The 17535-nt window shown below is 48.8% G+C and overlaps 1 protein-coding gene across 1 annotated transcript in view; it reads right to left on the bottom strand.

Annotated features, from left to right (window-relative positions):
• The window catches only part of LOC138493169 (disintegrin and metalloproteinase domain-containing protein 9-like), a 4098706-nt gene that overhangs the window by 2659312 nt on the left and 1421859 nt on the right, over window positions 1-17535 (bottom strand). The window contains exon 8 of the mRNA XM_069620352.1: window positions 7200-7271. Coding sequence (XP_069476453.1) covers window positions 7200-7271 — 72 coding nt within the window. The remainder of the gene's footprint in view (window positions 1-7199; window positions 7272-17535) is intronic.

Raw genomic sequence — 17535 nt, 5'->3', positions numbered from 1 at the left:
TGAAATCTGAGTGGAAGCTGCTGGGGCGGAGCTATACACTCAACGTCCTATTGGTTGGGTTTAAACTACGTTTGATGGGACACTCAAGGTGTCAACGTTTTTCCCTAGGAAAAGATAACTGGGGATTCCCAGCCTAACGACGGGGAATATTAACAGCATGTGAATCCATGAAAGATCCAATGCTGGAGAATTATTGATCTCATCATGTATAATGTAATTAGTGACGCCATAAGTGGTTCCATCAGTGATGTCATGTATGATGTAATCAGTGATGTAATCTGTGATGTCATCATTGTGGTCATACACTGCACAACAGGGGGCACAGTTAAAGTGAACTTTCTTCAAACGTGAGCTGTGAAATTCAAGGGTTTTGTTGCGTTAAATCTCATGACTTTAACTCTCTCAAAGTTTTTTTACTGAAATAAATAAATAAAAATATATATATATATATTTATTTATTTATATATATATAAATATATTTATATATATATATATAAAAATAGGACAATCCATTGGAGCCAAGTCAAACACTCCACAGTGCCCCTATTGGCCATCGCTGGAAGTTCACCTCCAGCTTTGCAAATTAAACCAAATGCATACACAGATAGACCAATATATAGCCCAATTTAACAAGGAAGATACAAGTTGTAAGTCCAACATACGCCCAACAAGAGTGGCAACTTAGGTGGCGGTAACACACACCCATGTATGAAAAGGATTTACGACTAAACGACAGAAAGTCAGAAGCCAAGAAAAAGAACTTTTGTCAAAGCAGAACTACACCATGTAAATAATACCAAAAACACCAAACAATCACTATCAATGCAAAATAACTATCAGAAATTACATTACAGCACCCACAATCACCAGAGAGGAGCCAGGACACACAAAACAACAGACGCCCCGTAACACACCACAGAACACATAAAACACACATACTGCCACATCATATGTGCAACATCTCAAAAACAAACAACTTCCTCATGCAAAACACATACACAACACTAGCAAACAAGACACACCTGAACCCCCCCCCCCACACACACACACAGCTGCAGAACATCCCACGCAAGCAAACCAACCACCACATTGACGATGCACATCAGCACACATAGCATGATGCCACATAAACCCATATACAGGCACACAGCAGCACTCCATGCCCCCATCCGAGGAAATGTATACCTGTGATTCAGCGATAGCGCTCTACCTGCAGCAATGACACGCCACTGCAGTTCAGTTGCAGCCACTGCCTCACCCCAGCCGAGGAGGAGACAGAGGGAGCGGCTCTTCCCCACCAGGGTTACCCTCTCTGGCAAGTCTGACACGGAAGGTCTAAGGAAGGTATTTCTTCCCTCTGCACATAATGATGAACATGCTGCAGAAGTGGGTGGGCGCTTTGCACCCACCACTGCGCGGCCACATGTCATCGGTGTAAAGACTGGAGGGGGGTCTCTGTACTTCTGCGCTCTATATGGTAGAGGAGAGGCAGAGAGGACCCCAGCCAAGATTCTCTATTACGGTAGCAATGGACAGGCAATCAAGGCCTAGCTTCTCAGGAGGTGATGCAGGCTGGTTCTTAAGTACAGTGTAGTCCCCAAGCACCCACAAAGGAATGTCCACACACTGTATTAGTTAAAACACAGTCTTCATATAATTAAGGTTCAAGGTTATATACACAATCACAATAACTAACTTTGTGCTCAGTTAATCTACAATGGCAAATATATACAGTTCTAAGTGGTACCACAATTATTATCAGACTTCATTAAAGTGCATCAACTGTACTCTGGTTAAATGTGTGACATATCAATTAATAAAGGTAACCATCAATAGACATAGGAGGAAAGCAGTTGGTTAGAACAATAGGCAGAATACTTGCCCGTTACCGAGACATAGTTCTGTGTGGAGAGCCCCCCGCTGGGAAACCTGTAAAATAAAGATACACCACAAGCACAGTCCATATATTGTTCAATTTGTCTTATTCCCTTCTAAAATGTTTCTACCACCCCAATGTACCTGGAATAGCAGAGTTCGACAACGGGTCATCGACGGATCTTTCTTGAGCGGCTCCCTTTAAAGTTGGAGTCACAGATCATCGAGATCCCTCGAGGAAAGTGCTTATCTTCGTTCTCCTCGGCGGTCCCCGTCTCCCGTCGGCAGCCTGTCGAGGGTCTGACTTCCATGGAGTTTTGGCGATGGTTAGCGGTGCTCGTTAGTCCTTCGGAGCACGGGAAGAGGGCGCCTAACCAGGTTCTCTCTTGGATCAGACTCGACGTCACAGCGGCTTTCGGATTTCGGCAAAGGGAGACAGCAGTCAACCTTCTTCTTCAGGCTCGGTTCTCGAGATCAAGCGTCAGTTTCAACTTCAGCTTCTGAAAGAATTGTGGCAGTGAGAGGCCCACAGATATACTAGTTGATCTCTCATTCATTCTGCTGGGTCACACTCAGGCAACCAATCACTTCAGCAGTCAGTCAGCCAATCAGACATACAGTGCATTCAGGCCATTCTCCTGCCTCTCAGACACTCACAAGGAATGTGTATTGGGACAAGTACCCAACCATTCAACACTACACACTGCATTCACACCAGCTCCGGGCAGGGCTGTCTCAGTCATTGTGTCAACCACCAGATACTAGACATCCACAACAAGAAGTGCCTATTGGTCACACACTCCATTCACCCAGGTCCCACCCACAGGGTGTACCCACAACATACAGTCACTGGGAAGGCCCCAGCCAGTCTGGCATGGACTTCAAAACAACACCATATATGAACCTTCCACCCAACAGCCAGTCGGGGGGAAGGGACAGAGTCAGGGCTTCCCAGGACTTTGGGAAAACAAGGTAACAGGCAATAGAAAGCAAGAGGCCACAGGGGCCATCTTGTTTCCTATCAGGAATCAACTGATTCCAATGGCAGGGCCTGAGTATCCCAAAATGGAGGATACTCAGGGCACCTGTCAAATTCAGCATGGAGCTGCCATCAGCCCATACCTTGCTCTGTGGACCACACACAGGTGCCCAAAAACATACACTAGGGGCACAGGGTTGTACCCCCACCCATGGGTGCCATAAGGGTATCCCATGGGTCTCTACACCAAACCAAAAACAGGAAGAGTTGCACTGCCAGGAGTCCCACATGAACTTCTGGGCAGAAAACAATACAGAACACAAATGAAAAAGGACTACAGGACAAGGACAGGGAGGCCCTGTCCCTCCAATGCATTTCCGGCATCACAATCGGGGCACATGTGAAGCACCTGGCCGTCTTGCACTTCTTTGCCACTGGCTCCTTCCAGCTGACCAGTGTTATCACTGCAGGCATCTAACAGGCCACGCAGTCACACGCCCTGCACCAGGAAGTGGCATTCAGCACATTGTGCAGTCGAGGCCACGTCCACATGCAATATCCTCGATGCAGGATGAACATAGACAGGTGGCTTGTGCATTTTACGCGGTGCACCGATTCCCCAGGTTCATCTGTGCCATCGACTGCACCTATGTCGCACTATGCCCACCCCAAGCCCAAGCGGACATGTTTGGAAATCAGCACCGCTGGCACTCCATCAACGCCCAACTGGTCTGCAATGCTGGTGGCCTCTTCATGGACATGTATGCCAATTTCCTGGTCTCTGTCTACGACAGCCAATATTCAGGATCTCCAGCATCCGTGCGCAGTTGGAAGGTGGACACTACATGGACATGTGGCTGATAGGTAAATACTGCAACTCCCACCATCTTACCCTACACGCACACACACACACACATCCACACACAAGCACCGGACCACTGCAAAACATGTACGTCATCACTGGGTCCACACAAAGCAAACTAGCATGCATTCTACTCGACCCATGAAGGAACACCAAAGGCGTACTGACACCATTCCTGCCCTTCTCCACGCAGGTGTTGCCGTTTATCCATTGCATCCTACCTCATGACACCCTACAGGGAGCCCACCACCACGCAACAGGGAAGGTAAATACTGCACACAGGGCAAGCAGGGACATCATTATGCTGCCCATTGGCCTCCCAAAGTCACGATTCAGCTGCCTAGATCACTTGGTGGGTGTACTCCTGGACAGGCCAAACATCACGTGCAACATCATACATTGTTGCATCCTGCATAACATCCCAGTGCGCAAAGGTGTACATGTAGACCTAGTACCGGACCTCAGGCCATAGACTGAAGCCTGGCCACTGAGCCAGGGGGTGTCCAGTGAGACAGCAGTGCGAGTGAGGGTCTGGCTGGTCAACAGCTTCTTCGCATGAGCATGCATGCTGCCTGAAAGGAACAGTGATGTGTAGCAATACGGCTGTGATGGGTAGATGTAGCCCAGAGGGTACAAGAAACCTGCCACCTAAGATCTGCTGCCGCTTCCGGAGGGAAGGGGGCTGTGATCATCCTGAAAAGCCCATTTGATGGGTGAAAGCTCTGGCGTGGCCTGAGCTGGATCCAAGATGGTTGCCCGCCTGGCAGGCTCCACCATGTGCCGCTCTGCCATTTTGAAGCCTTGCGCAACACCCTGCCCGGAGGGCAGAAAGGCCCTGAGCCAAGAGAGGCCTCAGACACGAGAGGATACAGCTTGGGTCTTGCACCCGAAGCAGACACATCGACCTCAGAGATCTCTCTGGTAGGTGCTGTGCCCTCAGCCCAGCCAGACAGCTGGTAGTCGTAACGTCCTTATGCATGACCTCAGAGCTAGCTACGGTTGGCTGGGAGCCCTCAGCACCTACGCTGGTAGCTGTGCTGGATCTAGCCAAGGACAGACTCTTGGAGGGAGCACTCGACAATCCCTTAGCCCCTGGGTTAGAAGAAGAGGACAAGCCTGATCGCGTGGTAGGGTACCCTGGCCCCCCGGCTTGGGAGCCAGTAGTTTTAGAGGCTTTGGGCCTGCCAAAACCTGAATCCGAAGAACCCTGATCCGTGGGAATGCCTGGGAAGGAGTCGCCACGCTGTGGAGCCATGCTGTGGAGAGCCTACCTTGTCTTGACGAGAGGGCCTAGAGATGAAGTCCTTACGGTAGGGTGGAGGAGAAGTGTGGAAGATCGCCCTCCACCATGCCAGATGATTCTTCAATGCCTTGTGAGCAAGAGCGCTGCAGGCCAAATATGAGTCCCAGCGGTGGTCGGCCCCCAAGCACTCAAGGCAGAGTGCATGGGGGGGTCGGGCCGGGAACAAACAGTCACATGAGGCACATCTTGTGAATCCTCCTGTGGCCGACATGTGCCAGGGGCAGGCGAGGCACCAAAGAGAAGTTAAGTAAGAATTGAAAAACAAATGGTGAGCAAGCGGAAAGCTAAACAAAGTCTCTGTGCTAGCTGCCATATCTGACACTGTCTGTGCGGAAAAATGGATTGAGGTGAGGCCCTGGAGTGCGGGCCTCGGCAGGGCATTCCCACACCCAAGGCCGCGCCCCTGCACGCTACACCAAATTTAAAGGGGAAGCTCAATTTTACGCTGCCAAAGCTTTTGGTACCGTCCCTATGTTGGGGGACGCCGACAGGATGGGGGAAAGGGGACAGGACTTATGCATATTAGTAGTCATTCATTCTGTTTATTTTGGAAAATCATTTCTCTCCATAAAACTATATACCTAGTACAAATAAATATCAATATAATAATACAGTTGCAACAAAACATTTCCAGTACCTTTTCTCCCACCAATATATTAAAATCATGCAGAAATACATTGATATTCAATATCAACAATTCATTACACACTACACACACCAGTTTGTTTTCTGCTATTCACTAGTATTTCCATTGGTCGTAACAATGTTACACCACTTTAATGTAACGTTCTCTTCAGTTCCTCTGACATCGCAATCCATTGTTATCACAGTGCCATTCTTGATAATTTTTTTTTGGTTTGACCTCTATTGCTTAATGCAAAGTAGTGCTATGGTTATCCACTATGATTAAAACATGGAAGCAACTCTACAATGTTTAAATGGATACAATTTGAGAAACTGGCCAAAACAACACAAAGGGCATATTGGATTCTATCGTCTGATTGTCACACAGACATATTGGGATAGGGTAGCCATTTTTGTGACGGTTATTGGCGAAAACACAATGGTTTGCTTAGACTCCTTTTATGCTGACTCAATGCAACTGGTAAGAGTTCAGTCTCCTTATAAAAAACATATGCAGCTGATACACCCTAGAGACAGACACAATGTCACCATTGAATTATGTTTAGTAACATGTTATCTGCTTTAACAAGTTTAAGTAGTTTTGGCTTTGTTAATTAGGATGCTCAGCACATATCACTGGCAGGTACTTATTAAGTCGAGAATTCACTGAATCTTCAAAGCAGCCTCTGTGTTACCATATCTCTCGATTTAACTGATATTGAGCATTTGTGCAAAGAGAGTTTTGCATAATAATTGATGGAGAAGTCAGATCTAACATAAATGAGTTCCCTCGTGGTAGAAAGCGCTATCACCATTCTACCCTTTTGGCCACAAAAAGCTAGAGATTGTTTCAGAATGGCTACTGAACCTCTACTTTCTGCCAGGTAAAAGCAGACTCCCACAGTTATAGAAATTTAAGATTGTGGCTAAAATTGTGCTAACAGTACATTTCCTTCTCTTTCTCAAACTCCATCTTTCCCACTTTTTGATTTAAACTCATAGGGCCTCATTACGACCCAGGCGGTAAGGGGTTAACGGCGCCGTTAAAGGTGTCGGCGCCGTTAAACCCTTACCGCCTAATTACGAGGTCCCTTTGCGGGTCTTACGGTTTTACCAGCCGTTAAGGAAGGAACCCGCAAAGGGACTTTCGAGGTAATTACGGTACCGCAATTTGCGGAACCGTAATTACCACCTTCCCCATTCCCATTGGGTCCTATGGGGGCAAGAATGGGGAAGGGCCAATGGTGAATGGGGAATTACCGCCCCACCAACCTTGGAATGGGGCGGTAATTCCGCCATTCACCATGGCGGAGTTGGTAAAATACCGGTGGCAACCATGGCGCTAATAGCGCCTTGGTTACCTCCTGGGTAGTAATGAGGCCCATAGAATTATAATGAGTCATATCAAGTTATCTTTAATTTTATAATTTTACCACTGCATTCTACAATTTCTTCTTCCGTATACTGAAAGGCCGTCATGGTATACTTTGCAAAAAATATTGCACGTGAAATTAAAAGTACAATATTATGTTCAATACAACAAAAATGCAACTTACAGCATCAACGATATTAATAGTTGCTGTTATGTGATTTAATACTAATGTTTCATTTCTTTTGTAAAATTCAAACTGCAAGAAAAAAACAGTTTAAATTACAAATCAATTGAAAGTAATATTTCAGAACAAGTAAAGGACATGCATGCTAACTGCAGTGTGAGGAAGGATAAATAAGCAATGTGTTCAGTACATTTAGTTATCAACCTGAAAATAAGAAAATGTTACTTACCTCCTATAACATTTGTTCTGATTGATACTTGTTTTCCTATGCAGAATTTGTATTGTCATACAGCCAAGGAGCAAATGGTGATCCAAATCTGTCCTGGGAGTCAACTATCATCCCCTATTCAACATGGCAATTAATGCGTTAACAATAATTTATTATATTCCTAACATATGTCAGCATACAAAGTGTGACCCTGATGGCAGTCCCTTCGCTTTGAACTGATGGGTGTCCCTTGTCAAAATTATGAGGCAATGGAAGTGCAGTGCATGGATGTTATGAATGCTATAGGATGAGCCTTGCACATCAATATAGCAAAACCTCTGTATGGAGGCATAATTGATGCTGTTCTCATTAGTGGCTCTACAAGACAGCAAGGCCTTCAGGGATTGATGGTAGAGCTTCACTAGAGAAGCAGTCATGCAGTTGAGGCATGGGACTCTCAAAATGTTCGCTCCAAACTGGCAATGTGTCCCTCTTTCCTGCAGATCAATGCCAGTCCTTAAACAAAAGACGGAGCACCACGCAAGGCAGATCCCATCTTTCGGCCAGAAATTGTAAAGAAATAATGTCTAGCTGTTTTACTAAACACAATGGCAATATTTACAATGCATAGGGCCTCATTACGAGGTATGCCGGTAAGGCAAAAACGATGTTGGTGTGGTAATACCGGCATCGTTTACCGTCCTGTTGCATTCCGACCCGCAAACCCGGTATTAGCGGCACACTAAACAACAGTGCCGCTAATAGCGGGCATAGGCGCGTACACGCGCCCCTTCAGGGAGCAAATACCGGCATGCCGGTAATAGGGGGTAATTCCAACCCACGCATACATGCAAATACCGGCATCGCGAAGCCGGTAATCACGGCCTGCACGATGCCGGCCATACAGGCATCTCAGTACACCCGCAAACAGCAAGCAGGATACAAGACAGCTGCCACAGGTGCACACAATCCCCACAGGTGGAGTCAATGGAGGCTGTGCCAGTATAAACTGAGCACACCCACACACCACAACCCCCCCACAGGTGTAGGCAATGTAGAGTGGCCCAGTACAAAAGGAGCACACCTACACACCACACCCCTTCCTACACCAAAATGCTAACACTAGCAGTTGCAATCATGGCACTGGAGGACATGCCCATACTGCTACAACTACAGCAACAACAGCAACAACAACAACAACTACAGCAGCAACAACAGGCAGCACAGAGGAGACGCAGGAGGAGAAGGAGGGTGAGACAGGCCCAGCAATTACCACCAGCACAGCCACCAGTGCCTCGTAGGCAGCCACCAATCCCTCGCACCAGACCCAGCCCATTCAACCTAACCCCTGAGCAGATCCACACCCTGTACCGGTTGGACCGTGACACCATCACCACCATAGTGGACATGATACAGAACGACATTGCCAGCCACATAGGAATACGCACTGCCATCCCCCCACTACTAAAGGTGGTGTCTGTGCTACACTTCCTGGCCACAGGCACCTACCAATACACAGTGGGCCAGCTGCATGGCATTTCACAACCACTATTTTCACGCATGCTGAACCAAGTGCTGGATGCCCTCCTGAAGCACGCAAGCACCCATATATCCCTACCACCGACTGCCCAGGAGATAGCCGAAACCAAAGTAGGCTTCCATGCACTGGCAGGCATGCCCAATTGTGTTGGTGCCATCGACTGCACCCATGTGGAATTGGTAGTCCCCCATCCCATAGAGGCGGTGTACCGCAATCGCAAGAAATACCACTCCATCAATGTGCAAATGGTATGTGACTCCAGGAAGATCATCACCCATTGCTGCGCCCGATTTCCTGGATCAACACATGATTCCATGTTACTGGGTAATTCCACGCTACCCCATCACATGGAGCGACATGCCGGACCACGTGCCTGGCTGCTTGGTGAGTTGCACAGCCGTCCCATGGCAGTGCTTTGGGGTACTGATGTGTGGGGATGCATAAAGGGGGGAATACTGCACCTGGGTGGGAATAGCCGGTGATTGGAGAATGCATGCAGAGCCAAACACTCCTGACCTGAACCAGTCAAATGGTACATGACACTTCACTGGGCCACATATCACAAATAATGCATATCGATGAGAACAAGTAAGAGGCACAACCAGGCCATCATGGTGATGGCAAGCAATGCATGAATGAACAGGTTGGCAAGTGTGGCAATGTGGGCAGTGTGACCATGCATAGTAAATAATGAACAGCATGAATTGGAGTCAAAACATTGTTGCACTACCACAGCATATCTGCCTCAGCATGCATGATTACACCCTGCATCATCTATTGAACGCCATCCAGACTACCACACCTCATGACAGTATAGATTGCACCTAGATAACATTTTTTCATGCTTACAGGGACATGTGCATGGCCACACCAAATAGCTGCCGCCATGACTGTGCTCCCTGAATGAGGCAGTTCAGAGTGACAAACACCTATTTGAATCTGCTTGCAGGTGATGGAGGATATCCCTTGAGACCGTGGCTACTCACCCATGTGCCTAACCCGCAGAACAGCCATGGGAAGGAGTACAATTGTGTGCACACCCGTACCCGTGTTGTGATTGAACAGACCTTTGGCCTGTTGAAGGGGCGGTTCCGCTGCCTCAGCAGGTCTGGTGGGGCACTCCTATATAGGCCTGAGAAGGTGGCAAAGATCACCATGGCCTGTGTCATGCTGCACAACATGTGCGTCCGGAGAAATGTACCACTGCCACCTGACATTGACATGCATGGGCTGGGTGAGGATGATGAGGATGGAGACGGAGGAGAAGTATCCCCCCTGCCAGTACGCGATGTACGGGATGGCCATGCTGTACGTCAAGCACTAATTCACGAATACTTCTGAAACACAGGGACTATGAAAGACTTGTGTCAGTCAGACACTGGGCCAATGTGGACATGTACACAGGGAATGTTGGGAGTTGGGCACTGAACACCGTACCACATTAAATGGATGCACACAAAAATAACAATGTCCATCCATGGATTTTTCTTATCACAACGTGTGTATTATTTACAACAGCAAAAATGTGCCCACTCCCCCCTCCCAGACTCCCCCAACAAACTCCCTGACCCCCCCCAACAAACTCCCTAACCCCCCCAACAAACTCCCAGTCCCCCCCAACAAACTCCCTGACCCCCCCAACAAACACCAACACCCCCAATAGACTCCACAAGATGCACCCCTTCACCCCCAACCTTGTGTCCGACTACCATTGTCCCCCCACACTACTTCCGGGACTTCTTCCTGTCCAGAGGCGGCATTTCAGTGTGCCTTGCACTCCTACGTGTGTGGCGCACTGGGCTAGTGGGGACAGATGAAGCTGGTGTGGAGGTAGTAGGTGATTTGTTGGCAGGTTCCACACCTCCTGCAAGCCGTGGCCGGTGCAAATGAAGCAGCATTGATGTCAGCACCTGTGTCACTGGCCCCAGGCAGTCCCTCATTAGCCGAGCCGATGCATTGACAGCGGCTGTGTTTGCTTCGATGGCCACTGTGGTCCCTGCAATTGCTGTAGCAATACTCCGCCTGGTTTCCTCCCCGTCCGCTATGTACTGGCGGAGTAGGTCTAACATGGCCTCCTGTTGGGCCTCCACCATCGACAATCGTGTCTCCAGGGTTCTGGAGGGGGCTGGAGTGGTGGGTTGTGCAGTCACGTGGATGGCATTTTCGGGACTGGACTCCTCAGAGGTGGGTAGGTCACAGTCACGGAGGCAGGGATCAACTTCACTGCAGGTGGGTGACTGCAGGTGTTGAGGCGAGGGGGTGGGCACGGGGCTCGGGGTGGCCGGGCATGTCACCTCAGTGTCTCCCTCAGGCTCCACACTGGCATCAAGTTCTTCCCCAGTGGAGGCGGGTGCTTCCAGGGACTCCCCTTGGACAGGTGTGGGTGTGGCCTGCTTGTCTCCAGCGGAAGTGGTGGTGGTGGTTGCCCTCTTCTTACGGTGTGAGGTGGACGCCCTCGCAGTTGTCTCCTGGGTTGCTTCTTCCTCATCAGTGCCTGGGGGGGTAGAAGAGATGCAGGGCATCAGTGATGGTGTGTCATGGCAGTGGCGGTGCTGTTCATTATTCATTTGATCATGCTTTCATGTCTTACAGGTGTGTTACGCAGGGTATTCAGAGGGGGCATGTAAGCATTCACTGCATGGCAGGTGGCATGCCGTTGATTTTGGGTTTGTGTGAAGTATCACATGGGCAAGCTCCAGGTGTGTTGGCTGTGTGTTGGTTAAGGGATGGGCACTCAGCATGCATTTCAGTGTGGCAGCGTTTGGCCCGCCATCTGTATTTGGGTATGGTCATGTGGGTGTTGGGACATGCATTGCCTTGCATAGATTCTCTACCACTTCACTTGTGCTACAGGGATCTGCAGGGTCACTCACCTCCTTCCGCGGTTGATGCCACACCCGTCTCCATCTCGCATAATCCCTCGATGGATTCAGGACTGATGAATCTGCTGGCCGTCTCCTCCCAGGGCATCAATTTGGCAGGGGGGTGGGCATCCCCGCCTGTGGCCATGGCCTCCCTCCGATTGGTGGCCATGATATTGTGTACCCTCAACCGGAGGTCATCCCACCGCTTCCTGCAGTCCCTCACACTGCGCAGGGTGGGACCTACGGCTGATACCCTGCGGGCTACCTCCTGCCAGATTTGCCTCTTTTGTTGCTGCACCTCCCGCTTCTTGTCGTGGGATTGTATTGTGTCTGCATGTGCAGCTAGAGTGTCCGCTAATATGGTGAGCTCTGCGTCTGAGTAACGCTGTTTACGCAGCCGGGGGGTGGTCTTCCTGGTAGCCTTTGACATCCTCTATGGATTTCCGCTGTGCTCTCCGAGTATCGGCTGGTGGTTATGGAGGATGGCAATGGATTGTGTTTTTAAAGATGGCCGCCGTCCCATTTCCCGTTCCTGCGCGATGATGTAATTTCCGGGTCCGTTTTTTGGCGAACACGGTATTACCATGCCGGTATTACCATGCCGGTATTTAGGGGTTGGTATGAGGCGGTACCGCTATGGGCGGGTCCCGCGATGCCGGTATAGGGGAGTTGGAGGCCCTTTAGCGGCATGGCGGTATTACCACTACCGGCATGGGGGGACGCGCGTGCTCGCGCACTCATAATCACCCGCTATTAGAGGGTTCATACGAGCACGGACCCGCTCATTCCGGCATGCCGGTAATGAACCCGGTTTTACCGGGCAACTCGTAATGAGACCCATACTCTTAAAAAGAAAGAAGACGAGGACAACATTTTTACAAAGGCTTTTATTCTCAAAATGTTCAGAGAAGCAAATGAGGGCTTGCATGTTAACATCTCTGACTTGCACCTGTTACCTTATGCTTGCTTCGCGAAGCCTAAAACTAGAGCAATTCTGGAGATGCCTGGAGCATCTTTGAGATGTTCATTTGTAAATGCGATAAACAAAGATTTGCTCCAGGCATCTCCAGATTTGCTCGAGTTTTAGGTTTTGAGAATCAGGTATAAGGTACCAGGCACAAATCTGAGTTTCTCATGCCCACGCAAAACAAATGAGTTTGTCAACAAAGTATTTAGAGCCTATAAAGAAAAATAAACCAATGGAGGCCAAATTATTACTATTTCTTTTTCTAAGCTCTCACATAGTAACATACAAAATCACTTTAACAATATAAATAATTAGGTACATTCAATCATACTACGATTTACACATTTGGGTACACACTGTTAACCTAAAGCATGTGCGTTAATTAATTGGGTGATGAACTCAAATAAGCAAACAAGGTGATAAACAAGGCGAGAGAACAAAAAGCAGTGACAAAGCCAACACTGTTGGCTTTTATGTAGACACGGCATAGGCATTTGCCAGGCAGTGCCATAATGGTACTACCTGGTTTACCGCTGAAATACCACTAAACGTGCAATGAGGCCCTCTATGCTGTAAGCGCCTGCCGGTGATTTTCAAAACAAAGTCTGAAGTTAGTGCTTGATAATGTTAGCTCAAATTGATCCCTGAAAGGTGTGTGTTCGGCAACTAAGGGGCAGGTAGTGGAAGGGAACAGTCATAAGGATTAGCATGGCCATGGACCGTCAATGGGTGGCTAACTAACCAATTAACAACAACAAGTAGTGTCCTTCCTCACATCCCATCTCCCTCCTAGCTGTAGGGCAATGGAATAGTTTTGGCTTATAGTTGGCACTTTAGCACCACCTAATAGCCAAAACTAAAAAGGGGAAAAGATGAAACAATTATTAAGGAATGTGTGTCACCCCTCTTCCCCAGTCACTCTTACATATATCTATCATAACTAGAGTTTTGGTGCTCTGCAATTTAAGAGATTTATTTTTAACTTGCTGTAATGTCCTCTCTGTGTTTGATGAGAAGGAGAGGAAAAGTAAGTGACGTAATGGTATGGGGTGGTGCCAGAATTTGAGGAAGGTGAATAAAGAAACATTAAAAATCATAATTTCTCCAAGTTTTATTATTATATGTCCCTTTGACTCAAAACATAACAGTGGCGACGATGATGGATGGACTTGCCCAGAAGTCACCCTACTTACAGGTTGTCTCCTGTATTTTTCTGTGTGAGTTAAGGCCCCATTCTCCATAATGGTGCTGCATTGGTGACCCGGCTGCTGTCGTTGACGCATGCTGTGTGACGAGCTGCTGTGGATGGTCACACGGGTTCTGCTGGCCCCTACAATCATCCGTTTTGGCAGAAGCCCTGCTCTCCATAACTCTTTGGACCTGATTACTGGGGGCTGGGCATAATAAATATTGGCTGCTTCAAGTAAGGAAAAGTTACTTTTCGTAGTAACTACTGTACTCCTAGTTCAATGTCCCTTTCTTCCATACTTATGGAGGTTCCCATGGAGCACGGATAGGACCGGAGCCATAGCGAGCCCAAGTTTGATCTCCCTTTAATAATTTAGAGAGAGCAGGCACCGTCCAAGTGCGTGAAGTGCAGCCACGCCCTGAACCCTGTCTCCAGTGCTCCTTCCCCTCAGTCCCTGAACCGCCAGGAGGACCTATATAACTCGTGTTTTACTGGGATAGAAGGGTGAGTGTGGGCGGTATGGAGGGAAGGGGCCATTGGACTAGTAGTACAGTAGTCACTTCAGTGAGTAACCTTTCCTTACTCCTAGACCCCATCCCCATTCCTCTATACTTTTGGGAGAGCATAAAGCACTACTCTAACCCATAGAAGATAGAATTACACTGTTGGAAAGATATTTCTGAGAACTACTTGTCCGAATTGGGTGTCAAACCTGGAGCTGGAGTCCAGCCCGCAGTGTTAGCAGAAAGCTGAAGGGGAGAATATTGTTTCTGCTTTGCATGTGGCCTCCGAGGGCATGTGACGTTGAGAAGGTACTGCTGTACTCTTTGTTCTAGACAAATGTGCATGGAGGCATTAAGGAGGAACCATGACATGTACTTGTATGCATGAGAAGAACAAATGACTTACCCCCCTAATGTTCTTTCTACTGGATGTTCCTCCCACAGATTCCTCATCTTAAATATACAGATATCCTGCTTGCAGTCTCAGACATTTTTTAGCAGCAGAGGGTGCTGTGCGGCATCGAGTCAATGTCCGTCAACGGTTAACATTCCCGCATCCGGACGTGAAGTCGATGACAGTATAAATAGCACACACTGAGCCGTTGCCTCAGTTCCTAGTTTTTCCCCTATTTCAGCACTGCTTACTTGAGAAATAAATAACCCACAAAGCATTAAGAGAGATAAGTATATCAAAAAAGGGGGCTGGGCTAAGGAGCCATGTTGTAGGATGTGTTTTCCAGAGCTCCTGCAGATCCGATCTGATCGTAGGCATATAAGCTTAGTCTGCGGAGTGCGTATGTGCTCAGAAACTGGTGGCCAAGCACATAGAGATGTGCATATATGTGAGCAAGCTGGTGATCAAACGGTGAAGGAATAACCATAAGCAGCCCGACATAAGCTGGTGGTCCGACAAGAAGAGATGACAGCAAGATGTTGGACGCTGGGGAACAAAGGACCAGTTGAAGTTGGTCACTGCGTCGCAGAGGTGCGGCTGAGTGTTGTCGGAAGTATTCTGCCTGTAATCCGCAAGCGGCCCTGCAGTGGGTTTGTAGCCGGCTCGAATGATGTTGGTGGAACGATAAAGCACCGGGACACATACTTTGGTGTTCAATCCGCAGTGGTACTGTCAGCTTACCTGGTGTGCGACGTGAGGACAGGCCCCACTTCGGCGGATGACATTGGCTGGAGTACAGAGCACTTATGCCAAGCGGGGGCTCTGAGTAGAGCCGCGGGAAGCACCGAGGTGGAGCAACATCAGCGGGGTGCTGGTGGGATCCAGAGCTGCGCAGCGCACATGAGCGGTGACTAAAGGCTCCTGTGCCTGCCCGCACCACAGTAGACCCGGGGCACCAGGTGTTAGGAGCAAACAGAAGAAAGTGGAAGCCTGCGCATACCGCAGAGGAACGAGGTAGGTGCATGAGGGATATGAACGCAGCACCGCTTCATAGGGCACACACTGAGCCGGCCCCCCACCAGTGCGTACCCCGGACAAAGGAGCTGCAGAAGGCGGTGGCGTCGCAGGCAATCCCGAAAAGGTACTGCAGTGTAAGCTGAGGACAACAGAGTATGGAGGGATCAATGATGGACACGCCACAAAAACAATGCAATCCCATATTCCAGTGTACGTACCTGGAGCAGTTCTGAATAGTACTCATGTCACACTGATGTGTGTTAAAAAACTGGGAATTCGAGGCACAGGAGCAGCGGCCTACCCACACTGAACCCCCACTGGGGCCAAAACAGAGTAATTGGGAGACGGTTTCTATGAGGAATCCCTCCCGACTGTTATACGTAAGCATGGGGGCGCTGAAGCCGACAACCAACGCGCTGGAGTTGGAGTGCACAAATTCCACCAGCGGTGCAGTGTTCTTCCCAATCAGACCTAGGAACACAATTGTGGGGAGAAGGTACTAACCCTTGAACACCAACAAAAATGTAGGGATCTGCACCGGCTAGACACTAGCGATTCAAGGTGAGCAAAGCGCATATTGCATTTGGAGGAGGTGGATGGGCAACAGAGCGCAGGTGCCCCTAGGGAAGTGTACGGGACCGGGTGGCTGGTGTGGTGTGCTGTTATAGACTGACAAGAGTGTATTTCCCCTGTAAGGGGGTGGCCCAGTTCCCGAGGGAACCTGTACTCGGGCCGAAAGAACACTACCCAGGTTGGTGGCCGGAGGAGGCACTGGACATTGATATCAGGTACTTAAGGGGAACATACTGTGGAAACGAGGAGTACACTACAAGGAAGCAGTGCAATCATACATCCATGCAGCCAAGGCATGGTTTTGGAATCATGCGGGGAGTTGCACAGCAAAGCGAACTAAGGCAGCCTGGAGACTGAGACACATCTGGGCGCAGGAGGCGGAGAACTGGAGGGCCGCACAGACCTCATAGGAGCTAGAGTTGGTCTGAAGACATCAAAGCCCCACAGGACAATGGTATCAAGCAGAGCGCCCTGAATGAGGGGGAAAAAAAGCCCACCCAGCAAAGACCGGATCCCAGAGACAAAGAACAGGGCTAAGGATGGACTGGAAGGTGGAGAGCACAGCAGTACAGACCAGTTCAGCCATGACATCCAAGGCTAATAAAAATAAGGCGAAGCAGTCCTCGATAGACATGTTCGCTAAACTGGTACAAACATCCGAAGGTACTCAGTCAACGACCACGGCGACCTAAGTTGTACAGGCCTCCAAAAGAGGGGACTAACAAGTCCTGGAAGCCATAGCAGCTTTAAAGTCTGCACTGGAATTCAAAATGGACACTATCAGTTTATATGTGAACCTCCTGAGGCAAGATGTGAGGTCGCTGACAAAACGTACAGGAGCGCTGGAGAAAGAAGTGCAAGAGAACACAAGTAACTGTAAAGACGACTCCAGCGAAGAACAAGTTACTTACCCATGGTAACGTTCTTTGACTGGATGTTCCTCCCACGTATTCCTTATCTTTGATATTTCCTAATATCCAGCTTGCTGCCTCAGAAATTGTTTTTCAGTAGAGGGCGCTGTGAGTCGATGCCCGTCGAGTCGATGTCCGTCGGAGGCCTCTGTCTCAACGTCAACGTCATC

Source organism: Ambystoma mexicanum, chromosome 10 (assembly GCF_040938575.1).
Source record: "Ambystoma mexicanum isolate Mex_15411 chromosome 10, UKY_AmexF1_1, whole genome shotgun sequence".
NCBI lineage: Eukaryota > Metazoa > Chordata > Amphibia > Caudata > Ambystomatidae > Ambystoma > Ambystoma mexicanum.
The sequence above is the reverse complement of the archived record's forward strand: the minus strand, read 5'-3'. Positions and strand labels throughout refer to the sequence as shown.